This window comes from Apus apus, chromosome 2 (genome assembly GCF_020740795.1).
Source record: "Apus apus isolate bApuApu2 chromosome 2, bApuApu2.pri.cur, whole genome shotgun sequence".
In the NCBI taxonomy this organism is placed as follows: domain Eukaryota; kingdom Metazoa; phylum Chordata; class Aves; order Apodiformes; family Apodidae; genus Apus; species Apus apus.
In genome coordinates, this window is record NC_067283.1 from 52,385,978 (window position 1) to 52,413,082 (window position 27,105).

At 36.8% G+C, this 27,105-nt stretch overlaps 1 protein-coding gene across 1 annotated transcript in view; it reads right to left on the reverse strand.

The window, feature by feature from the left end:
- The window catches only part of VPS41 (VPS41 subunit of HOPS complex), a 99,372-nt gene that overhangs the window by 64,824 nt on the left and 7,443 nt on the right, over window positions 1–27,105 (reverse strand). The window contains exons 3-4 of the mRNA XM_051610114.1: window positions 15,950–16,057; window positions 12,921–12,998 (exon numbers count right to left, since the gene is read on the reverse strand). Of these exons, the coding sequence (XP_051466074.1) occupies window positions 12,921–12,998; window positions 15,950–16,057 (186 nt within the window). The remainder of the gene's footprint in view (window positions 1–12,920; window positions 12,999–15,949; window positions 16,058–27,105) is intronic.

The following is a 27,105-nucleotide window of genomic DNA, read 5'->3' on the forward strand; positions in this document are numbered from 1 at the left end:
GGGAGAGGAAGAAAAAGCTAACAGGCATCTTGCACATAACAATCTAAATGCAGGCTTCTGCAAACTCCTATATCTAAAGGAAAGGAAAATCAAGTGCCAACAAATGTACTTCATGTGACAATCAATTACCTAATGTAAAATGCTTGAAATAAACACACTTAGTATGGATTATGTCAGCTCTTCAATTAGGAGCAAATTCACGGCCACTCAGAAAGCTTCTTTTAATTGTGTTCTTTGTGGCAAGTCCTTCTCCCCTGACACTCATCATCAACCCACCTTATACTACCAGTCCCCCAATGGTGAACATGAGAAATCAATCTGCTAATGTATAATTTGTAAAGCTTCTCTGACTAACAAATGGATAATTGATTCTTTCACAAATGCTGCATCCCAACGGAGATGAAGTGGATGAACAAGAGACATAAGACTGGATTTCACTCCAATTCTGTGAGAAATGCAATATTTACGAGCTAGGAATCTAAACATTTTAATAGTTGCCTGTGACTTCGTGCCTTTTAGCCACGGTTAGCAGGCAAGCAACACGTGTTGGGAGTGTGAAAAGCAAAGCAGTGTTTGATCATACTTACAGCAAAACTAATTTGACTTCAAGAAGTTTCCATCACTAATGCAAACCCCTTAAGCAGCATTTTCATCTACTCTTTAAAAAGAATTTTCAGAAACTTTTCCTAAATTAACAAAAAATATTTTCATTTATCTGTCTATACACAGACACATATACATAACCCAAAGAAGAAAAACATCCATAGGTCTTTAATGCTACCTTCATGTCAATCTGGATGTACACAACCACTATGTAGCGGCTTTCCATACTAAGGCAAATTGTATGTACACATAGTTTGAACTGCAATTAAAAATATTTGACTCCTACAAGTGCCTATTTTTCATATGTTTTCATCTCCATTACATTCAAATAAATAAGCATGTAAAACTCCAACATACAGCAATATGATCAATCAACCCACTGCTTAAAATGTTAGCCCACAGAAGGACAACCATTTTTACATTCGTATTATTTGCACCATGGTGGAAGTATCCAAGTGCAAATTACTGATTTGTAAACAGAAACTGCCACCGTTACTGTTATAACTAAGCTGCCATCCTCTCCAAATACATGCCTAGCTCTAGGTAAGGTAAGGAACTTGCTTTGAGAGCCCCAACTCTTCAGCTTCTGTAAAGTAACATTCCTTACACATCAACACCAATGAATTATGGGAAACAGACAACACCTTTAACACAATTGGGGGAAAAAAACCCAAACACCTAGGCAAGTACTGAACAGTTTTTTCTCCAAGGATGCCTTTTCAATTCAAAATTTTAACCTCAGCCCACCCAGAAAAAAAGCCTAATTTACTTTATTTGCATAAAAGGAGTTCTACTTTCCAGGGCTCTTTCATTTTGGGAAATGATAGGAAGTCATAGCAAAAAAAAAAAAAAGAAAGGTGTGCAACAGCTAAGCACAAGTGTATGATATTGTTTGTCCTATCTGTTTTGACTTGAGAACATTGATGCCCAGAGAGCTCTTGTACTAAGAAACTACCTTTAAAAGGAAAAAAATGATACCATGCACTTTTCTTGTCCTAGACCCTGCACATGTTGCATATTTGTAGAGTTCTAATGACAATATAATGAAAAGAATCTCAAGAAAGCAAATTCTGATACTGTATGATGATTTACCTATAACAAGGTACAAGTATACACGTAACTGTTTTTACACACAACTGAGAGACATAGTAACACAAAGGTTTAAATTAAAAAGACAGCTTTAAAAAACAGAGAATGTGGTGTTTGCCACTGCCTGCAATAGGAGTAGCATACTCTGAATTTACTTTACAATACTTGAATTTTAATTTTATGAAAATTTACTAATATCCACACCAAGGAGGTTTTGTTCAACCATACTGGCAGCCAAATTCTGATAAGTGAGGATTCCTGGTCCAGAGCTTTTCCTACAACACTCCTGAATCTGTCATTCTCCAAATGAAAAATGGGATATTATATTGGTTAGACCAGAAGGGAGCAGGGGAAAGCTGGGGACAGTGACAAGGTCTGAGGGACAGAACAATAACAACATTAACTTTTGTTTTGTCTACCGCAAGGCAGACCTTGCCTACAAAAACAGAAAGCTCTCAAAAGCTTGTCTAAAACTAAGGGAATATGAGGACAAAGAATCTCTCATAAATAGTCTGACAAAGTGAGAAAGACTAAAAAGCCTATAGTGATTTCAATATTTTCCACATCGGTGAATCCCTTAATCTTGTTTGTCAACTACAGGGACTAACAACAACAACAAAATAATAAAAAAAAATCACTACCAACCAAGGTAAAAAAAATTAACAAGGGATCTCCCTAAATCTGTAGTAGCTGCTGGGTAATCATAATGCTTGCCTAGGAATGATGGAACTATATCTGAAAAAAAAAAAAAACCAACAAAAAACCAAAAATCTCTACTGAAAGCCTACACTGCTTCGTAGTAGAATTTCACTGTTCGCTAATTCCTGATGGATCCAAAGTAGAATCTCTTTTCTATTAAAACACTGATGTGTAAGGAGAGATCCTCCTGGGAGCTCTGTGCTAAAGTAAACAAATTACTCCCATTTCCTCCTCTCCCCAGGTCCCCTTCACCATCTGCTGTATAACTGTAAGGCTTCAAAACAATGGTCTGTCCTAAACCTGCCTCTTCATCTTTGTTGCTATCTGTGTATTAAAACCATCTGAAAATATGATGCAATATTTCCCATCACACACTCATAGCGAGGGCTGAAGTACAGGTGGGGAACTGAGGAAAGGCTGCAGGCAATGACTGCAGCCACCTTTCTTGGAAAGTCCAACATAGCGTGGGAGAAGACTATACCAGGCAAGCTGAAGGTTCAGCGCACTGGTTTCTCTAACTGCTTTATTTTCAGAACAGATCCCCAAGCACAATGAACTCTGACAGTTCATCATTGAGCATTCACTTTCCACACAGGCAACTGAATTATAAATTGGGCTTTGAAGAACAATTAAAAAAAACCCCAAAATATATCTAAGCCTCTGAAGATGAAACTTACTAGTGTGCTTTTACAGCTTGTTTCTAACAGAACACCACCACTTTCATTAATACATTTAACAGGATTTTGTAGAATTCTACCCCCTAAAGAAGAAAGTATGAGATTTTTCTCCATTTCTTGATAAGCCATGTTTCAGAGATGTGACTGATGAGAGAGGCCAACCAGGTCATACAGTGCAAGTTCTTGTCAGGACACGTTTTCATTTTAGACATTATATTTTATTGGTGCCTTGACCAAACAACTTCTAAAGAGGCAAAGAGACTCCAGACTGTTCTTCTCAGGGGTCATGCACTGTTGTGACAATATCCTTTCCAGGAAGGTTTTCACAACAGCCATGCTGCACATTTTCCTCCCCAACGTAACAGACCATGCGGAACCCAGCATCCCTATTTCTCCATGCATTCCATTATGTAGCCATTATTTTCTCTCCACACCTACAAAGCTGTCTTCCTTCTATCAGCTCCTGCTATGAAACTATGCACTAATTATCTTTTTCAGTTATTTTAGCCTGTCAGCCATTCCACAAAGATCCCAATGCACTGGCTACTGTAATCAGTGAAAAGATCTCTCACTGACGGAATCAGACAAATGGAGAAATATTATACAAGAAGGAATTCCCTTTCCTGGCTGAAAATGATGTAACTAGTCATATACCTGGCACAATAAAAATATTACACTGGTGTTCAATGCTGAAGTTCAGCCAACAGCTAGAGCTAAAGTATCATTTTCCATGTAAACACTCAGTTACCAGCACTGGTATAGACTAGTATAAGTCAGAGCTATATACCATAATAGATACATTTCTTGCTTCCTAAAAGCATTATATTCTATTTAGACACCAACTCTGGACTTCCTTTATTGCAATTATAACATCTGGGAAAGTTTCACAAACCATCAGAGATACTCAACAATTATCAATGTTAGGTGTCTGATTCTTGAACAGGATCCTAAAAACATCTGCAAATGAAAAAGATGGGGGGAGAGGGAGGAGAGTACCCCCACAAGTAGAAACTATGGATCATGAAGTGTACTGTAACTTACTGTATGCAGCATACTGTACGCCATGTCCTCACTGTGCCAGTAAGGTATGGAAAGCTAAACGTGAAGATGAATTTTTCCTGTGCAACTTCCTCAATGCATTTACATACAAAGAGGCTCTATTTCAATACTAGTGAAGTGTAGACGTGATTGCTTATAATAAACTTTGTTTAAAGCAGATCAGAAAAGCAAACAGATTCATTAATTCCTCCATCTTTATAGCGCTCACATTTCACAGCTCCTGTCTTCAAAACTGCCAAGACCTGCAGCAACTACAAACTTCAATTAGCAGCCAGTTTAGGGTTACAGTCATGAATGAACCTTTCAACATCAAAATACCAATTTCTGAAATTTCTTGTACTTTTATTTCTCTGTGTCACAGAACCAGCTTCCTCAGCAGCATCACAGTGGAGATGGCCAGCTTGAAAGTAGCTATTATTGTCAGCAGCCACTCTGAGGGTATTAACACCCAAGACTGGTCAAATCTGGACTGTCTGTGTTTAGCATTCCATCAGGAGCACAATAAACAACTGCTATACACACTGACATGTCCTCTAAAACAAAAAAGTCTCATTCTTCAGAAAGGAATCTTTATTAGAGTTACAAAGTTCATTATCAAGTATATCTTACCCCTATGGGAAAAATACTAAGTTTTCCCTTCATGTTTTGTTCATCTTATTATGCCCCTGTTATGTCATTCTCTGTTTTTAATAGCGCTGCCTTTTTATTGTTAATGGAAACAAAGGGCTGTAGCTCTATTATTAATGTCAACTTGTATAAAAAACACTGTCCTCCAGAACTCAGTTGCTTTGGACTTTCTAACTAGGAAAACATTTTCTAATGCAAATAATATTTTATTAATGCCAGAACTCTGAATAATTCTGACAGGCAAACTGCTATTATTTTGTATATGTGCACGCAAGTCCCTGCGTTCCATATAGAGGAAAATGTCATCCAGGTATAATATGCCATTTGAAGGGAAAACAGCTCTAGGAATCAGCAGTATAGTAGCTTCTTAGGAATCAAACTTTCCCAAGTTCCCGAGTTTGTGGTTTTTTTTTCCTTTTAAAGGTTGTTGGGGTTTAGAAAAAGCATATCTGTGTTATCAGTCTTTTATGAAGACTTCATCAGTGCTACCTGAAGGTAGCTGTCTCATTGCTGCTAATAAAAACTCCAGAGCAACCTGGCCCAGTGGTCCAGCTGTGTATCAGCAAAGAGCATTTAGGGAGCGTATGAGACAAGAGTGTCACAATATGCTTTTGAGATTACTGGAAAAAGGAAGCAGTGAATCACTGAACATACATCTCCTGCCACTCAACATCACCCGGTCAAACCAAAAAGTTCCCAGTAAGGCAGGGACATCCCCAATGGTAGGAATTTGTGGGTTTTCAAGTATCAGTAAATAGTGAAAACCAGCAAAACCTAGCAGCATCTAGTCTTCTTGTGAGGGACCAAGCCTCTGAAAGGCACAGAAAAGTATGTTCCTTATTTAAGAATTGTTTGAAATTTGTCAGGAGTCTTTTGAGGCTTTAAAATCCAATTACGCTCTAGAAAAGTAACCTTTTGCTTAAATCAGAGATGAAAAAATATTACTGTGCATGGTTATTTATTATGTCTTTGAAATTAGAAACTATGTTTCTTTGTTTTTTTCTTAAAAGCAAATAAACTTTGTTGCCTTGTACTGTTGTCAAATTATGGTTCATCGGGCAATTTTTTGGAGAAAAGGTCAGCAATACTTGCAAACACAAATTACATTTACTAAATAAACAGTGTATGGATTCAACCAGCAAATGTTACCAAACCTGGATGGTGAAAGAGTTACAAGGGAAAAAAAACAAACAACAAAACTACTTTGATGATTTTGATGTTTCTGCAAGTCACAAATAATTCTGTTCAACAATGTTTGAAAATGCCACATGTAAATTCACTTAGCAGAATTACAATAAGGTTCTCTACTTGATCTCTCACAAAAATAGACTCAGTGTTTCTGTGTCTGATGAAAAAAAATAAAAAAGGCATTGAAAACTTTGACCTTTCATTGACCAACAATACTGCATTAAATAATACAATAGTATTTTTCCATAATGAGATTTTTTCCCCTAGATTTTTCCAGATTTCAATTGTTTTTTGAGAAAGCATGCAGAACATGATAGGATCCTGCCCAGTCCAGAGAAACTGAACTACTTGCTATGTCTAGATTTTTGTGACAAAAGAGTATTCAGTTATAGCCATTTATACCTTATTAAGAGGTGACATTAATAAACTTCCTTAGATCTGTGACATTAAAGAGGGCTGCTAAGGTACCTTGAACATAATACCTCTAGAGATGGTCATGAAATGCGTACCCACTCAGCAGCAAAATAATTGATACTGGAGAACAAAAAGGAAACTTCTTCCTATGCTTCTGTGTCAAAAAAACCCCACCAAAACAAGAGGAAAAAAAACCCGTGCATTTGGAGAGTAATGAAGTTCTAGAAAGGTGATTCAGTCTAAGGTTGGGACTGACATCCTTCCCAGAAGAAGGTACATGGACAACACATCTGCTAGTGGAAATTTCAAATGAGAAGGAAGAAAAAATTGCAGTCCCAGAAATAGCTCATGAAGTATACAGGCTTTATACTTTAAACAAAATTAATTTAATATACAGCATAGATGTTACTGTTCGTGACTGCACAAGTACGTATTTGATTTGAATGAGCTAACAACATTCAAGAAATAAGTGACTGGACCACGTAAGACCTTCTGTAGCTGAACCCAAATTCTCAGCTAAACTTTTTATGTTATTCTGCACTAAGGTACGGAGTCATTGCAAGCTATAAGCTTGAAAAAATAATTCAATGAAATGGTCATGCTTTCCTCAGTTCTGAGTTTATAAAAATTAATTATACATGACACTACAATTGTTTAAAACTTGCATATTTCATCTATATTCCTAGCAACATTTCTAGTGATAACAAATACCCTCCACACCCACCTGATCTCTTTGTTTAAGCAAAAATTCAAGCAATGCTCCCTTCAAAGGGAAGTTATATAGAGGGGATACAAAGATAATTTGCAATATGCCTGTGAGAGGTTTTTTGGTTTCAGTCATGTTGGACCAGAAACTTTTCTAGATCTATGTAGCACCTGCCCTGACACCACAATTTTTGCTAATCTAAGCAAGCTACCTCATGTCTCATCCAGTGACAGTGAGATGCAGATACACCATGATTCCTACCATGGAAGGATCATAATCTTCAATAGCTCCACAGTTCCCACTGGAAACAGTCCAGGTCTCAAACAACCTAATAAGCACCATCCCAGAACAAACATAATAAGATACACTTTCCAAACCTTTATAACATCCAAAGAGCAAGGCTCAAATGCCGATCTGAGTTACTCCCACAACTATTATAAAAATCTCTGGATTTCCAAATTATCTGCAGGTAACATGAAAAGACAGGTAGACAGAAGCACAAGGGCTATTTAGTTGGGTGTAGACATCTGAGTCTTAAGAGTAAAATCCTAAAAGATGTCACTTTTCTCCAGTTTTTCCATTTGATACAGCTGGGGAATAATTTAAGACACAGGACTGCACCACCCATTTGGGTGGGAGATGCCTTGGAGCATTTCACCTGCACAGACACTTGCTCGTATTAAAACCTTAGTTTTAACATTGGCTTTTGGAGACGAAGCATGCTATAGCAGCATGCTTGGTTTTGTACAAAACACAGGATTTCAGCTTCAAATTTAACAGGTGCAATGACACCCTGCAAACCCTAACACACAGCTCTTTACTCGAAATTCTGTTGCTTCATTTCATTTCCCTACTAAGTCTTCTTTCATAGTATGACAGTGACAACTAAAATGATACCGTTAAAGTAATACACAGGAATTTTAAGTAGGCTGTCAAAATAACTGACACTTACATCATCTTACTCTTAAACTCTCATGTAAAGTTTCAAAGTAACTTCTTCATTATACAATCAAATGCTAAGTTACCTTCCCCATTGAAAGATGTTGCATTATCTCTCAGAGCAGTTAGTGGGCTCCTCATCATTTCCAACAACAGCATTTAGTGCTCAACAACCATTGCTCTTCTTCATTAGGAAATATGCTTTTCTTGTTAGCAATTAAACTCTTTCAAAAGCACAACAAGTCAAGAGAAACCTCTGGCATTTTGCTTGCAGCCTGCTGAGGTATCAGGAAAACCAAGAAGCCACTGACCTTCAAGCAAGAAACACACCTGCTCCAGAGGTAACTTTAATAGATCCACAGGCAACAATACCACTGTGGAAGGAACTCCTCTTTAATTTTTCAAGGTAGCACAGATAACCTAGTGATTTTGGATTTTTGCCACTCCAATTAAAACAAAATAAAGAAATGTTTAGCACTACTAATGTAAGACAATTAGAAAAAAAAATAAATGGGTGAGGCCAGGAAAGAAGTGGTAAAAAGAAATGCAATGAGATGAGGCTTCTACTTAAGACTCAAGTTCTTTCTGAAATTTCAGCAGTCTTGAATAGCTCACAAACACTGCATGCTAAGAGGACTTCAATTTCTTTGCACTAATAGAAGCTTTAAAGCACTATTTACATTGTTTTCTAGGCTCATGCATCACCTCTGAAACACCTCTGATGCATTAAACATTTAAATCCTTCCACTTGCAAAATAGGCAGTGTTTCCTCTTCTCACAGAGTATCAGGGGCACCAGCCAAGACTTCTTACCATTTTTGCTTTAAGCTTGATGTTTATTAGAAGACCAGAATGGGGGCAGGTTTTCTTGCCCTTTGAAAGGTTTTTGACTTGTTACTTAACTAAACATGTTTGTACAGCTTTCTTCGTATCTGCAAGTCCTTAATCCACAAGATGTCAGTTGAGGCAATAATTATATTAATAAATTGTAGACAGCCTAAGAAGAAAAGAAAGATGGAGAGGCATTTGGAATTAACATGCTGTGAATCAGTCCTGCATCATCCTTTGTCAGTGGCATTAGCAGGCTTTTTTTCCCTCCCTTCTTGTTGCCTTTTGGTAATAATTTTCAGGGCGTTTGACACATTTCATCTCACTCAATGCACTGAGCCCTAATACAAGAGAGCACCAGTTTATCAAACATATGTTAGTTGAGTATGCGTATCAGTTAATCTTAAGCAGCTGACATTGTCAAAGACAGCCACACTGTCAAGTGCTAAAAACATGCCAGGCAAGGAGGAAAGGCAGGTCATGCAAGAGCACAAGCTTGGCTGCTGAGATACCAGCACCACCCAAGGCCAGAGCGCTCAAATTCCTGTCTCTCAATTCGCCCCAAACCAAAAGTTTCCCACACCAGTTTTAAAGCACACATTTCTGCTGATATTGACAAGAGGAGTTGCAAACCTCAGAAAATTAGTCACCTACCTAGTACAGGATCCAGCATCAGGTATTTTAAGAGCAAGATGAGAGCAAGACTCTGTTCTGAAGACATGCTAGTTGTCTATGTTAGTTTCACAGAAGCCTCTGTGAATATTTTGTTGGTCAATGCAGAGCACATGATTAAGTCTTTGCAGAACTAGGGCCAGTATTTGCAATTCAGGATACCCATATTGTTTTCCTGCTACAGACATTACAGAATGAAGTCCAAAAAGGTTTTTTTTAAGCAAACAAAACCAAACCAATCAAAAAAAAAAACTTGTTACAGTTGCAGAACTTCTAGGAGTCCCATTACATTTTAGTGTTTCTTGCAGCTATTTTTCACAATTTAAAATGCTAAATGCACTCAGCCTTCAACATGAGGGCCATAATTAAAAATATTTAATAGGAACTTGCTATTGAATTACTATTTTTTTAAAGGTTAAAATAAAAACTCCTTTCTCCATTTTGGTTTACTTAACATACTAAGACTAATTAGGATCTAGTGACTTCTAAAATTTCCTGTGTATGGTTTGCTTTTTCACATTTAACAAACCTAACTTATTTTTTTCTTCCCCAACCTGGCTTTTTAAAAAAACAAACTGCTGAAAAATACAGATAAAGACTCAAATGCAGAACAATTCCTTGAATTATGTAACTGGTTTCTCGCAGAGGAGGGGCTTCACCTTCCTATCCTTACTATTAATTTCTGCCATCTCATAAGACAGGAAACATCTGCTGAGAAGACTTTAAAAAGGCAAAATATCTAAAATTCATTCCCCGGGTACTTTGTTTACTGCAAACAATTCAAGATTTCAGTGGTAATATTGCTTGCTCTTTAATGAGAGCTTATTTTATTTACTTGGAACAATTTCTATACACTACTAAATCCCAGAAATTCGTAGTAAAAGATCCTTCTCCTATTTACAATTTCAAGGTAGAACCACACCTGCCATATCACCAGTGGAAATGCTTCTCGGAAGGAATTTACTCATGTTGGACCCAAAAAAGAACCAGAGAAAATACTACTAGGGAGAATACTCTTTGCCCCGGTGCATTTACAAAAAATGCTTTGCATCTGTAGGACTGCAGGAAGTGGCTCACTTTCTCTTCAAGAAAGGCTAACATTTTATTGGGGATTTACAACATGGTAATGCAATTCCCCCAAAGGGGAGACAGTAAACAGGCACTGGTAGGAGAGCACAGACAAAGGACCAACCAAACATTTTGATAGCAACACCTTAGTCTGCAGACCAGTATCTCAAAAAGTTAGAAGAAAAATATTCTGACACATAGCAGGAAATTCAAAATAACCTGTCTGCGGGTTCAATAACCAGCAACACTCATTCAGAAAACTTCTCTGTTTAAGCAGCCAAGGTTGTCACAGAGCTGCTTTGTTTCTCATATAGGCAGCCTACTCTGTTCTACAGCTCTTCATAGCTCTTTGGAAAACTTTTCTTTTAAAGGGAAGTAGTCCTAGATCAAATTAACTTGTCTTCAAACAATATACAAAAGAAGAAGCACCCTTTCTACCTGATCTGTGATACAATTTATCTGTTGCACTGGAGACACGTAGGTTACAAAAAGAGACAGATGCATTAAGAATAGAACCCAAGAAACATTTATTTTTCCTATTCTCCATCTCAAATAGCAGTTTGTATGCAAAAAATAGGTTAAAAAAATCATTGCTGTCTCTGCAAGAAGACATAACACAAAAATCTTCATCATGAAGCAGGTCAATTTTGGAAAGGGATAACCAAACAAGCACTGTAGAACAGAAGGTGGTTTATACAGCCCAACCTTAACTTCATCCTAAGAAACCACCCTCCCAACAGGCCCTGGTAGGACTTTTTATTAAAGAACAGCAAATAAAAGAACAGCAGATTTGGGCGGGTGGGTTGAAGGAGGATGCAGGGATTTTGTTTCATAGTCTTTAGCAGAAAACAGGACCCCTTGTTCCTAATTCTACACCTAGGCAGTATCCTAAGACTTCACAGAAAGAGGAGGCTCTCACCTTTTGGAACTACTGTGGGTGTTGGTGATGTAATTAAGAAAAACAAATATGGCAGCTCTACAAATGAACTCTTCCAAGTACTTCACACAGAGTGGAACAACGACAAGTCTATGACATTTAATGCCTGACTCAACAGAAAATCTCCACTTCACTTGACTGAGTCTTTGAGTGAGTTCTTTTACTGCAGAGATGGAAGAGGAGAATTCAGGTACACTTTAATCAGCCCTGCCTCAAGTAGATTACTTCAGAGAGAAAGAAACTATCTTTAGCAAGTAGCATACATGTAAATTAGCCAAAACTGTAAGGAAGACCCCAAAAGTGTTTTTTTCTCTTTTGAAATGCAGTCGGCATCTCCCTGTGGGGCTGATGAACATACAAAGTTACTAGAAATAAAATAACATAATTAGCTTGACTTTCATTAATACCCAGTAAGGTCATTGTCAATCTGACCAATGCTATATATAAAATTTCCTCCAAAGGTTGTGCCTAGGAGTCTAGGTTTTGCCTGTGACTTTTTTTCCCTTCTCCTTGCACAATTGCATAATTAGATTTTTCAAAAATATAAACAAAACCTTTCACCCCTCCCATACAGCCAGCTGTGTCAGCTTTAGAACATACGTTCTCTTTGAAAACATGCCTATATCTTGTGATGGATACTCTTGACAAGTGCTGACACTGCTACAAAAGCCCAATGCTTGGCTACTAGATTTTGTAACAGTGCCAGGAGAAAAAAATATTTCTAATTCTCTTCCTCCAACCTCCAGTGAAAGACAAAGAATTTGAAATCAAGACATTAAACAAACAAACAAACAATCAAGAAATAGCCACAATTAAAAGGAGTATTTAATACTCCAGAACAGAGCTTTGGATGTACCATTTAATTCATCCCCTAATATCAGGACCCACAATACGGAAAACATCTGCTTCTTCTCCTTCTATCTATACAAACCCTTAAGAGTCCAAGCTTCAAAACTTTCACATAAAATATCAGCATTATATATTTGCAGTAGATAAACTGAACCAGCAAGGCAATCAATCAATTTTCAATTACTCTTGGCAACTAGATAAGATGATAGTGCACACACTAATAACAGACAACAGTCACCTAATGAGCAGATTCATGCCTTATGGTGGTCAGAAGCCTCTAGGGTACATAATTAATAATAGCCATTTACAATCATAAATATTTATTTCCTCTCCTGTCTTTACAAAGAAAGTTTATTATTGGTAAACTGAGATATGCTCACCACAAAACCATCTAGTGTAACTTCTTTTTGCAAGGACCATACACTGCCCTTACAGCATGGGGAGGGAGTTCATTAAACGCATTAGTAAAATTACAGGTGTAGCAAGAGCATTAACTTATTTACTGCTTAGCACATCACAGCATTTTTACATCTCAGTAGATGTTTTCTGAATAATGCCATACTTACAACATCAAACTTCTGTGTGATGTTCCCCTGGACATCCAGTAAATAAACTTTGCCATAATGCGTTCCCAGTGCCAAAAACTGTAAAAGAAAGACTGATTACATAAACAAAAAAAGACACTGCAACCAAAATTTCAGCAATGCTAAATGAACTCCCAGATGTTTAGCAGATTCATGATTAGCAGCACCCAGAATGAAAAAAACAAACCACAAAAAACCAACACACCCCTGTAGACAAAGCTTATTTTAACTGCACCTAACGAATGAAACAGGGCTTCAAGCCCATATTCCTGTGATAGTGTAAGTTAGCTGTCAGAATGAGTCATGAGGACCCTCATCCACTGACAACTAATGGTGTGTCCACAGTCCGTACACACTGCCCGATGGACTCTGGCAGCAAATAAAAAATGCAGCGTGAAAGAAGCCACCAACACAGACCTGCAACGGTACCTGGATCCTTTCCACAGCTTTGTTCAGTCATCATGGTTTCCTTTGGGATTTATTTTTAACTCTCCTTTATACTTAATGTAAAACCAAAACATTCAAACATAGCAAAAGGCCATCACTAAGCCACTGGTAAAATACTGCTGAATTATGGAAGGTCTCTGACGTGCATTTAAGCACAGAGATAACCATTGGGTCTGCTTTCCTTCACCAAGTAACACTCCCACACTGAACCCTCTCAAGACACATACATTTTTCCTTGGAAATCTCAGTTTTGTTCTAAAAAATAGGAGCAAAATAAGGAAACTGTCACATAAACGCATGCTGTCACAAACTTATTTTGATACAAACAAGAAGGGAATCAATTCTTAGAGATCTACTGTTAATTGAACCATATGAACTATACCTAAACAGAAAAGGAAGAACTTCGGTACTACTTGATTTATGACAGAGTTTTCTTTTATTCCCCCCCTCCTTTCAGCATTACTAAATAGTCTAGGTTCCACATTTCTCTGTATTTCACTGCATGTGAGCATGCTTCATTGCAACCTATAATGAAATGCTCAAATTTACAGGCACTGCTAAGCGTGTCAGTCAGGCAGCACAATCTTTAAAAAATAACCTTACAGAAAGTCAAGGTTTAAAAGGATTTATCAAAATGGAATTGCTTAAAATGAAATTTCAGTTCAGGCACTTAAAATATGAAGCTACATTAAAAGGAGTCAAAAAAGGGAAAGAAGGGTTCATTAGAAATTCATCCCCTGCAATGCCTTTCACTCCTGCAAGGTTGCCTTTTTTCAGGAAGAAAAAAGTCCCCTGGGTAAAAAAATCAATACTGGTTAATAAAACATCAGGTGTGCAGACATAACTAGGTATGACTATTCCACTGCACAGGCCTGCTTGAATGCACCAGGTGCCATGACGATTAGTCATCCAGTGCAGACAGCAAGTCTGGTGAAAATATGATGCTTTAGCAGTGAAAAGAAAAAAAAAAAATTCTGGGGGGAAAATACCCTGAATAAAGAAGCCAGATTTTTAGGATTCCCTGCAAAGTTAAAATGCTTTAATAAGAGGCATATTTTACATAACACTTTGTAATTGTGCTAATGAGTCTTAGAGTGGGGTTTTCCCTGCTCTTGTAGGGAAAAAGAAAAAACAACCAAACAAAAACAGAACAAACCACAAAACATCCTTGCAAAACCTGTAACCCAGCTTTATTTTTAAGCTCTCTGTTATAAGAGACTTATTCCTAAAAGACTCCAGTACCTGGCTTCTAACAACATTGATCCTTCTCATAAATAGTGTATCTAGTCTGCTGGAAAACTAAAAGTGCTGGGATGCTTAAACAGCTTCCCTGTATTGTCACTCTTTGTGACACTACAGTTAAAGCTGTATCTGTGCACATCCTTACAGAAAAATCCTGTTCATCTCTTGGTTTTAAAAATTTACCTGAGGCTCAAGAAAAAAAGGTAACACAAACAGGCCACAGACCAGGACAAAAGGCTTGCCAATTTTTCAAATATCTATGTAACTCTAAGTTGTCAGAAACATTTTTAAAAGAGTTATTGTTTTCATTCACACAGTTAAAATACAAGCTTCATCTTAAGAGCCTCTTGAGCCATGGCAACAGTCCTTTGAGTAAAAGAAACACAGCACAAGTCAATCTAAAAACATAGTGAAATAATAGAGAAATCCCTCAGCAATAACTGTTAAGGAGCTATTACTGGCGGTGAAAAATTACACATTCAGAAAACACCTATTATGTCTTATATACTAATAGTTACTTTACAAACTCATACTTTCAGATGCTCTTCAGCATTACTCAATATTTTAAAATGGTCTTCAGTATTTATAAAAGAGAAGAAAACTCCGAAAATAAAAAAGGAATTGTTTAAATTACAAAAGAAACATAGGAAGCTTCTTCCTTGTAAAAACACAGGAAGGATTATTTGTAAAAAATCTTTACTTTCATTGTCCATTATTTTCTCCCTTTCACTCTCCTGTAGGTCTCAAACCTTATCACTGATAAAGCATGTGCATTTCTTCTCCTTGTTTTAAACTTAGTAATTCAGGGAAGGGGAACAGGGAAGTGTTAGCATGACACCCCCTCAAAAAACCGCAATCAAACAAAAATGGAATATTTTGATTACTTTCTTCTATACTAAGAGAAACTCATGTGTCTTCCGCAGTTGAATGTATTTCTAAGGTGACCCCTAGCATGATCAAGTCTGTCTGCAGTGATTCAGGCTGTACAACTAAGCAAAACATCTACACATACTTCCTTTTCAATAGAGGAAAGTTGAACTGTATGCCAATTCTAGTTGATAATACTGTCCATAATTAAAATCAAGTGACCATTTTCCCTATAGCTTATGTAAACATCCTATCCAACAAATCACTGCGACTCAAATTCTCACTTTATTTTCTCAATGGGAAAGTATGTGCTGTTCAACATAAGTTTAACAGTTGTTTTGTTTATATTAGTGTTGACTTGCACTGCACCTCTAGATTTGGCAGCACTTCTACACAGAAATATGCATTATAAGCACAGATAAATACATAAAACCAAGCAGAAGTTCTATCTCTACCTTTTCATGCACTGTCATGCAGCTGGCTGCATCCTTCTGGAGAATTTCAGTCACTCCATTAGAAAGCCGTTCATACTTCAGCTTGGGTTCTTCTTCACTCTCATCTTCCTAAATTTTTAAGAATGCAAGGAAAAGAGAGAAAAAGAAATTTAGAAGCTTTTTTAAAAATAAAAACAAATTAAAAGATATCCCAAAACTATGACACAGCAACAGGTGAAGATGGATCACTGCTTTTTCTTAACAACAGCCATTACAATCAAAAGCCCAACTTCCACATTTTTATCATTGGAGATGGCTTGGGTGGTGCTTTTTTCTTACTGGTTTATCTTTTTACTGCAAAGTTCTGGGTACAAACAAGGACTGCATAGCAGCATATCAACTCAGCTGTAAGAGGTACTTAGTTGATATAAAAAAAGCAAGAAAAAACGTGCATGTGTACTTTGTTACATATAGTTAAGTCATTCCCAATTTAGAAGAAAAATACAAAAGAGATAGATATAGAAAAATGAATGTTGATAATACTAAGTGTGTCACTGTAGCCACAATTAACTCTAAGCTGAAGCATGGAGGTTACAAGAAACTTCCAAAACATTTACAAGGTGCTGAACAACCTCTGCAGGAAGGAGAGAGGCAAAATGTTATGAAAAAAAATTAAGAAAACAAACAAACAACACACTAGGAATAAGTTAATTGGAGAAAACACACCAACGGATTTATGTTTAAAAATAATAAGAGTATAAATACATTATTGCAAAAGTGTATGGGAAAAGGATCTGGACACAGCATACACCTATATCACTTGCAGGAACACTTCCTGGCATATACTGAAGCTTTCCTCTCTTTTTCTTTTCAAGCATGTCAGGTATTATCACTCAAACACTACACAGATGCAAAAAAAGATTATGCATCAAGTGGCACAGAGTGAAGAGCGACAGAGCTAAAGAACACAAGCAGGAAATTTCACTGATCAAAGAACATCCAACACGTTCATCTCTAAGGAAAAAAAAAAATTCAAGGTGCAAAATAGCGCTTTGGTCACAGACGTCTATCTAACAGATGGTCTACTGAAGTCCAATGCCAGAGAGATTTCATAAGCTTCAGTAAACCTCAGTTCATACTATACATGCATAGACACACACAAACCCATATATATCCCTTGGTCCTCACTGGGAAACAGTGTGCCTGCAATGTCTCCTGCACTCACTTATGAGATCTAACGAACCCATCAATGTTGAGTGTGTTTCCCACATAAAAACACCAGTGCAGTGCTCTAGTAAAGGAGCACCTTTACTTCCCAACAACTACGGCTTTCCAATCCTTACAACAGAAAATAAAAACGCACAGTGTCAGCCTATGGCAGAAGAACTATATTTGAGCAACATTTCCTTGCAGCTAATGGTGTGAAAAATTTGGAAAAGAGACGTGTTATCTTTCAAGTACTTTAAAGTCAGTCTTTCCCAAGTTAAATATTACGGCCATTTACCATGCAGGCTACCATCACACAGGGTAATACATGCATTTCCTCATACAAAACACATAAAAGGCATAGGAGCCTATGGAAATGTTCAATATTAAGCCTCATGCTTCTAGAAATACATTGCAAAGAGAGGCCCTTTTAAAATATTAGGGAGTTTTATGACAGAATACAGATGAGATTAATATAGGGATGTCAGCAGCCCATGACGTAGCAGTCTGAAGTGAGGTGTCAAAATGTCCACCAAGAAACAATTTTAATCAGTAAATCGAACACTGAACAAAGTTGTTACTAGACAGAATGACAATGTCAAATTACAGGGCTGTATATATATCAGCCAAATTCCTTGTGCCTACAGATCCTTAATAAATGACTACACAGCAGAGGGAGGAGGTAAAGTCAAAGAAAAAAAGCATACATGTGATGGAAGGAGGGAATCAGGAAGCACACATCCATTTTAAAGCAATTAATACTTTTCTGCATTTTACACATTGCTTACAAAGATTACACTTGAAAGGCATGGGTAATCATTGAATACATTCATAAAACTAAAAATTGAACTCCAGTCATCAAGTTTTTATAAGATCCCACATGTTGCTGGACTCTGGACATCAAATGTGCAACCAACGTGAAAAGTTAATTCTAGTCTCTTCAGCAGTTTGCATAAAAGCATTCATCCATGGACCATTAGATAAAGTTCCTGTAAATAAGTTTTGCCTGTCTTATGAGTGAAAACTAAGTAATTTTTCCTGCACACGCCTATACAAAAAATATATACTTTCAAAAGTCAGTTCACTGGAGCATTGTGCCAGGCTTCCAAAAAAGTGAATAAAACAAACACTTCAAATTAGGCACAATGGGTGTACCCATTTCACACTTTCTCGACAGGTAACTTTTATGTTAAGTAAAAGTCAAGCCAAAAGGTGAACTTAAATAGGGTGGGGGCACTTCACTGCAAACAAAAGAAAATTAAAAAGGTGATTTGCAAAAATGCAAGATTTCTCTCCTGCTTCAAACTCTACCCAATATACTAAATGCATTTGATGATCTCTTAATCAGAGTTTAATAATTTCAAAGGTATTCTTTCATCAATAAAACTTTTATGCAGCCTGAACTTCTAAAGTAAATAAAAACTGTTGTTAATAAAAACCAAATCAATATTTTTTGTTAAATTTTAATAATCCTGAAAACCTACAAATAAAACCATCAGCAGCCTGAGTTGAGATGACAGTTAGCTGCGTTTCTATGACAACCCAGAGGAACAGCACAAGTCCTGACTCGCAGTAAAGCTAAGATATAAACAGTGACATTTACCCCATACAAGGAAACTCACAGCTTTCCTTTTTCAAAGAAAAAGAAAGAAAGAAAAAAATCAATATCTCAACGAACACGGATTTTTACTAAGTGTATGGCACTTTTAATTAAGAGAAGTCCTTTAAAGCATCCTAGAGGATTCTAAACATTTATAAAATAAATACATTTTGTAGCACTGCTTCTTGTACCACCGCTTTCGTACTTTCTGCCTAAAAAAAACCCTTAACAAAACAAGCCCTACAACACTGAATTCTGAAGTTTTTGTCCAATGTATTAAGAGAAAAAGAAATATATACTGAACAAAATGCACAGTGCTCCATACATGGCAGTCTTAAATTCTGAAAGGGAAGGAGACTCCACAGAGCTGACAAGAGGAAGCTACCTTTTGTGGTGTTGTAAAATAAATAATATTTTTTCAACCACAGGAATGCTAATTTGAAACTCATATTCCACTTAGTTTTCCGTTTGCCTTTTTACTACTGGAACTAGCAGTGAAATTGCTAAAAATACACTGTGAAGAACCTGTAGCGAACATTTCCAATTGAATAAAATACTCTAAATTAACTGTAAGACTAACACAATTCCCTTCCTACTAAGTCCTCTTTCATTTGTCAACACTGAACTGAATTGAAAACAGATTCCTCTTCTCACACCGAAGACTTTGTTGGTCTGAAACTCACTACCAACTCATCTTCCGGCACAGGCTTTCAAAACCGAGGCCAGCTGCAAAATGTGAAACAAGCTATCAAAAGGCCAGTGCCACTGCAAGGGATGCTCATCTGCTTTTCTGAATGCAGGTTCACAACCTTCTTCAGATATCCTGTCCCACCCTTCCCAACTTTGCCAACAGGAACAACTGCAGTGGAATCATAAGAAGAACAAAAAATCTGAAATGGGTCCTTGCAAAGAAAATTTCCAGAAGGAACCTGTGGGCAGTTCCTGGAGTTATTCCACTAGCCCACATTTGCTCCTGCAGCAGAGGATCTGCCCACAGGACAGTCTGTCACATGAACTACATGCTCTACTGATTGTGGATACTCTAATTATGTTACGGGCACTGACAGCAAAGTGTCATCCTTCCCACACGATTTGCCCTCTAAGTTTTTTCAAAGCCTTTATGGAAATAAACGGTGCATACATTATAAGGCAAGTGCCCTTCCTCTTTGCTGCACATCTTCCATTCAGTTCCAGCTAGAATTCCAATTACTACAGCTGGCCATTCCAGCATTGTTTACACTTGCAAATTTTGATGCTGCAAAGCATTTAAACTCAAATAGAGAGATACCTGAGGTCCATCACTCAAGCCATTTCAAAGAAGCTGCAACAAGGCCCTGATGTTGTTTGCCTTACTAAAAGGATGTCTTGGAAAAAACCAAACAAAAAAAACACCCCTACAGCTCACTGTATTTTTTGTCATGCTTTCTTTCAAGTTAATGTCAATTTCAGAGATACAAGAAAAATGTTAATTTCATTCATTTCCTCCTACCATAAAGTCCATTAACAGTGTTCTTCCTCCACATATTTGAATAGCTAGTTAGTGTTCAAGACACATTCTAAAATCTCATTTAAAAAACCTGTTGCCAAAGTACAAATCAATATTGCTGATAAAAAGTGAGAAGAGGCTACTTAGCAATTTGTGAAAGTAACTTTTCTTGACACTTAATACAAGCCAGATCTTTGGTAACCCTCAAACCTACTAAGAAATGAGCATTTTTACTTATTTAAACAGTCATCATTATTATGCAGAAGAAAAAACCCAAACTATTTATATTTCCAGAATTATTAGTTTATAAACTATGGGAAAATCTTGAGTAGAATCAAAGAATTAACTCAATATATTTTTGGGTTAAAATAAAAGTTTGCAGAACAACCTCAATTATGAAAAAAAAAAAGCCAACAAAAAACACACCCTTAGTGCTTTGCTGAGGGCAACCTTACTTATCACATAAATTCAATAACAAATAAACATAAAAAGACTTCAAGTCCCAAAATACAGTCTCCACAGAGAATTACTTACTCTTCTTCTATACATACAGAAGTACAAAGTACAGCAAAATAGCCAGAGGAACTCAGTTACCAAAATCATCTATTACCTTCTTGGTCAAATCAAGACTGTTCCACAAATATCTTGGCTTGATACTCCAACTTATGTCCTAAAGGTTTTAATCCAGTATGAGTAACTCCCTCACACACACTCTGCTAGAATTAATCATCATTTCAACAGCAATAACGCAGGGGTGAAAGGGTTCCAAGCCATGTGAAACAACAAGAAAATAAAGCACTTGGCAAAAGGATCCTACAACTGGCCCAGCACAGAGATAACCAGCTTTAGCTAAAAACAACCAATGGATCATGCAATTCCTGTTCTGCTTTGCTGCAGACAGAGAAAGACAGTGGGCAGGTGGGAACCCCAAAGCTGGCTACTAGCCACCCACACACGTATTGTAGATTTGGGTGGGAGAACACTATTATCTGAAACTTGTGTGTGTGTGTCCGTGTCCTCTTTCCATGCCCTAGCAGCATAGATGGCATTCAAATACATGCAATTTTTTTTTACTAAATCAGAGTTGACATATTTAAGTGAACACACCACCCATTTGCAATACATGGCAACATGGCTAGCGTATTAAAAAGTTAAACAAAAATCTCCTACAAGTGAAAACATCACATAGGAGCAACATGTGACATAACACTTGTAGGAGGATTAATACTCTTAAAGTCATTTTAGAAAATATTAAAAGGAAAGCTGTAACAAATTGCTAATACCTGTTGATGAATTTAAGGAATTAGCATCATAATTTCGCAACACAGTTTGGAGATCCCTTCAACTTCCACCGCAGTCATGTCTTAAAGTCCCTGTATTATAGTCCTATATAGTCCGTAATAATACTGAACATTTTTTTTTGTTTTTTTTGAGAACAAAAATGAAGAAAAACTCCTAATCTTTAGGATCTTATCATGCTCACAATTTCAAGTATGATAACACTTTGGTTTTAACTGTGATGGGGTAAATCAGCCTTCTCTCCCTCTTTCTTGATATATTCCCATTTAATAGTCACAAAATAGTCTTCATAAATTCTACTCTTACCTCATGCCTGCTGGCATCAGATTATCATTTGCAATTTAAAAATGAGGTAAAAGCTTTGAACCCTATATATGAAATTAGAATTGCTGTAACATCTATTTGATACAAGAAGGGATCCAATAATATCTTTGGACATTTATCCACCTTCCTTTACCCCAAAAGCAAACTTTGCTTCCTTACAGCAAGTTCAAATAACCTGACCTGCTATTAACACCTGCTGCATTGAGCATGCATGCTAGTAAGTCTTACTCCTCCTCAGAGCCATTTGGAAAGCCTGCCTTACTTGAGAATGATGAGAAGTTCCTGTTGGAAATGCTGGGAGGAGGGAGGTTTGCCTTTGGAAAGTTTCCGAAGTCAAATTTCTTCCATTGTAACATGGGACTTCCTCAGTGTTGGCCTCTGATGCTGCCATTTTTGAAGGAAACCTCCCACAGGACAACCTATCGCCCACCATTCTGACATGGGAGACAGAACACCCAAGTACAACTCAGGTTTCTTTTCACAACTGGAAACTAACCACTGGTTTTGAAAAACAAAGGATGATTATTTCTGACTTTTAAAAAAGCTGGAAATATACAACACAAACAATTGCCAAAAATTATGTTTTCATTGTTGCAAAAACAGTAGTCGATTGCTACGTTGTATAATCAAGACAGGTAAATTCCAATTTAAAAGTCCATTCAGTCCTTTAAAAGGTAACACTTCGTAGTCAAGTATCTTCAAGTAGATCTGGCCGTATTTGCTTCTTAAAAATGATTCTTCTAAAACAACGCAAACATCACAGCTTCCCTGCTGCCTATTTCTAGGCCTTAACCTGCCTTCTTTTAAAAGAAAATAAAAAACAAAACAAAATGCAAAAAAAAAAAATCCCCTTGTGCTGAAGAAACAAATGACACAGAGCAAACAAAGACAATTACAGTAGGATACATAACTATTGCAAAGTGCAGCTTCATCGCTACTGTTTCTCCATCCCTAGGATAGGATTTCCAGACTTCTCTTCCTGTCTCAATGACAAAGAGACTACTCATGCCATTTGCAGGATTAGGATCCTGACTCAATTTCTCTCAATGCAATCAGATTTCTAACACTAAATGGATGCCAAGAAAAATTCAGACTAAGGCCTTTAACCCTCAAAATTCCAGTTTGCCAGATAGCACATGAATTGGAACACAATTTCACTGCATAAAACTACTGGATGAAAACCTGGATAGTAACTTCAACAAAGATGCAAATTACTGAGGCAGGCATGGAGGGCATAACTTTATATTTGTAAAAGACCCCATTATTTACTCAAGTTTCGTACAACACTTGCAGGACAGTGCAAGAGAATACAAGCTGCTGTATTTTGAAGTGAATTCCTTCCTTAGTGAAGGAAGCGAAGTGAATAACCTCCCATCCAGTTCCTTTATGGTTCCTCAAAGGCAAATCACCAATACTTTCCCTGTATGTAGCTGTAAAATTGGCAAATATGGATTAGGATGGTAAAATTTTACACAGCAGTTTTCTGTCCTCCCCATGCATTTTCTACAGGGATTTATTTAATCCCTTGACCTCTGTGAGAAAATGCAGATATACACCAAGAGCAAGGAATTAAGATGATATGGCTCCCTGTGATTATGAATCAAAATGGGCTACATTCACAGTATGAAATGACACACAGATGAAAAGCAAAGTAGAGAGTATTTTATTTATTTCCAAAACTGTTGTGATATACAGAATGCCACACTATATTTGCTGAACATCAACTTAAGATTCACTCATGCAGGTTTAAGGAGCTTGGCATCAGCCAAGTTGTGAAGGAGAATAACACAGATGATAAACTGCACAAGCAATCATTATAAATGGCATGTTAAAATATAGTAAAAGTGCATATAGTATAATTTGGTTTCACTTACACTTTCATCAGTCTGTTCTATTTTACTGGTAGTTTTGTGCATGACAAAAAACACCTGAAAACTGTCAAATCCACTACAGTGTTCAAAAGCACAGGATCAGTCCATCGACATCAAGTGCACCATACAAAGGCAGCAAAGGATAGGCTGTTCCATCTTTCACACCCACATCAGATTTCCACAGTGAAAAGTCCAAACACAGATCAAATCTCAACGGAACTACACATTCATACTTGCATTTTTCTTCTGCTGAGTAAGGAACTTGGGTAAACATTTTTCTCCCCCGTGAACACTACTCATGCAGCCTGGTTGCCACCTTATGATGCACTGCATATGAAAACCCTACAGTGCAGTTTGGGAACAGCAGTTTTAAAATTCACCTGCTCACCACAGTGGAAGAGCTAGATGGTAAATAGATTAATTTCCCCACTGCTTTACTTTTTCCAGCCCACAGTGTTACTCCACCCTGATAAATACATTTCATGTTTTGGAAAAGCCACATCTGCATACTCCGTTACCACACTAGCTTTGCAATTGCATTTAATTTATGTAACACGCACAGCAGCATTTTTGCTTTTTATGTATTCCACGACATACAGATAGAACAGGCACTTCTGGTTAATATTAATAGCTCATTAAATGAAGTATCCAATTTTCACTCAAAATCTGAAGATATTAAAAGCATACAGCAATAATCAATTTTTCCTGCAAGTCAATCCTCTAACGATGTATATTAGAATGTTAGTTACTAGTTACTGCAAACTTGTTTTTCAAATTAATGTATGAAAAGATTCCATTTAAACTTCAATAAATAATTTACTATGCTCATCCTACTGATTCAAATTGATAAATTATTTGCATGATACATTTTCTCATTAATAAGGAGGATAACTTTCTATTTGGAATTTATGTATCTTTTCCTTCCATTCTCCTCATTTAAAAGGCCAGTTTCACTTCTGGACATAAAGGAGGAAGCAACCTCCCTTCAGATTGCTCAGGTATTTGAAACAGAATATGCTTTTTGGGCATTTTTTCCTCCAATCTCCTATTTTTAAAACAACTGGAAGAAAAAAATGGCAACATGGTGTAGAATTATTCAGTAATAAGAAGGAATGATGAAAAAAAGTACTTTGCCAAAGATAAGACAGGAGACAAAAAAAGGCAATTTGGGCTGCATTACAGTAGCCAAATCTGCTTTCCAACTATCCATTTTTTGTTGCAATGGTGATGCCCCTTCCGAAGCTACTAGCCATAGTAGCTCACCTCTTCCAGCCCAATGCTCCACATTCCATGTTAACAAAACATTTTGATGGAAACAGAGTATGACAAGGAGCCTTTTTTACCAGATGCTTTATTTACTTGAAATGATTTAATTGCTTTGACCTAATCCAGACCCCATCTACAGGACCAAGACCTGGAGTGCACTGAAAAGGAAAAGAAAACATGAAGGCTTCTTAGCTGCTTCTTTTTAAGGCTTACATGTTTCCTGTGTTTCTGCTCTGATCAGCTTTCAAAACCTTGAAGAACAAAACCACTATCCATTTCAGTGGGGAAATTGTATCAATGAAGGTTATTTCTAACTATCATAAACTGTATGAGCACTGGGTTAACCAAGAAGTTTTTTATACTTTCCTCTCTACAAACTCTCCCAGAATTAACTAACACAGTGTTCAGATAACTAAAAGAATAAACTAAATGAGCAAACATATACCTTTCACGGGGTACCAGTGATCAAAGATCAGAACACAAGCTGAAAAAAACCTAAGCCCAGGAGATATAAAAATGGAAGTTTTAGAATGGAATCATATGCAACACTGAGTACCAACACACACAAGGACATAGGAAAAAAATAACAGCAACACACATATTAATGTAATTTTTTAATATTTAATATTTAATATTTATTTTAATATTTAATATTTTTTAAAAGAAAATATTTTTTAAAACTTGTTGCATAAAATGAGCATCTGCATCCACCTATCATTTTTGTTGGTGGTTTCCTTTAACAGGCCAAAAATACAAAACAAAAAATATACTCTGTACTGCACCACCTACAAAAAACCAAAGTGGAACTCCTCACATAATCACAGATCATCTAATGGGATGCGGGACTTGTTTTCTAATTCCAATCATACTTGTTCTAGAAAAGATGCTCCCTGTAAAGAAGATACATACTGGCCCAGGCAATACACTCATAGCCCCAGCAGTAAACAAGAAACAAGCAGAAAACTTTAACAAATAACTAACCAAATTTCAGGATGGAAACTTAGCTTGGATTACCTCATCAAGTAAGAAGGTTCTGGCTTTTGACACATCATAACTTTATCTGTACCTCACACTCACAAATGGGGTTTGAAACCCTCTCTCTGCTTCTCAAATATATGATACTGTTCCACTTCATAAAGCAGGGGGCAGAAGGGGTTTGCAGGCAAGAAAGAGGCAGAGAATAATTAACTTGTACATGAACTCTGAGGCTGAGAGAGAAGCTGAAGGTCCTGGGACACCAAGGCATGGATCCAAACATTCTTCTGCTACAAGCAAGTTACCTGAAAAAACTGTTACTAATTTATGCAGACCAGTGATTTCCAGGGCGCAATACAAATATATGCTTTTACCAGCACAAATTAAGTCTCAATGGGAAGGCTTCATGCACTACATATACAGCGAACACAAAATTAACATTCGCCCGACCTCACAAGATTTCATAGTGTAACATAATGAATGGTGACTGTGCCATATTGTGCAACAACAGCACACTGTAAACAAATACTCCAGAGCAGTATAGTGCAGAGCAGCACAAAAGTTCAGGAAGACTCAAGCTAGTTCTTTAATAAGCTTTTTTTTTTTTTTGATGATGAAATACAAAACTAGTTCCTCTCTTCAGAACATGTGACTCATGCGGATTTAACAACACATACAGTCGTTTGCACTACTGTACTATAATCACTCCCTGTTTTAAATTAAAGAAGATAACGGTTTAATTTAAAATAAATATTTGTTTAAAACACTCCAAAACAGCCCATTATATGTTATAACAGGATTATCTCATTAAAAGCAGAAGTTGTAAAGACAAAATTACAAGGCATGCAGCAGCATCAACTTAAATGCAAAAAAAAAATACCAATGTGCATTTCACATTGCCACCACTTTGCACTGCTACTGAAGGAAGTTTAACTACTTACTTATACATTTATTAGATATCTTTTGCTAATTAGCTGGAAAAACATTAGTATCTGCTTGACAGAAAACAGCTCAACTGGGAAAAGGAAGATTTTCCAGTAACAGACACATTGCAAGAAAGAAAATTAATTTGAAAATAGAAATTAATATGCAGGTTGTACGTAATTTAGGCAGACTTTTTTTCCTCCACGGTTTACAAGCAGCCAAAATC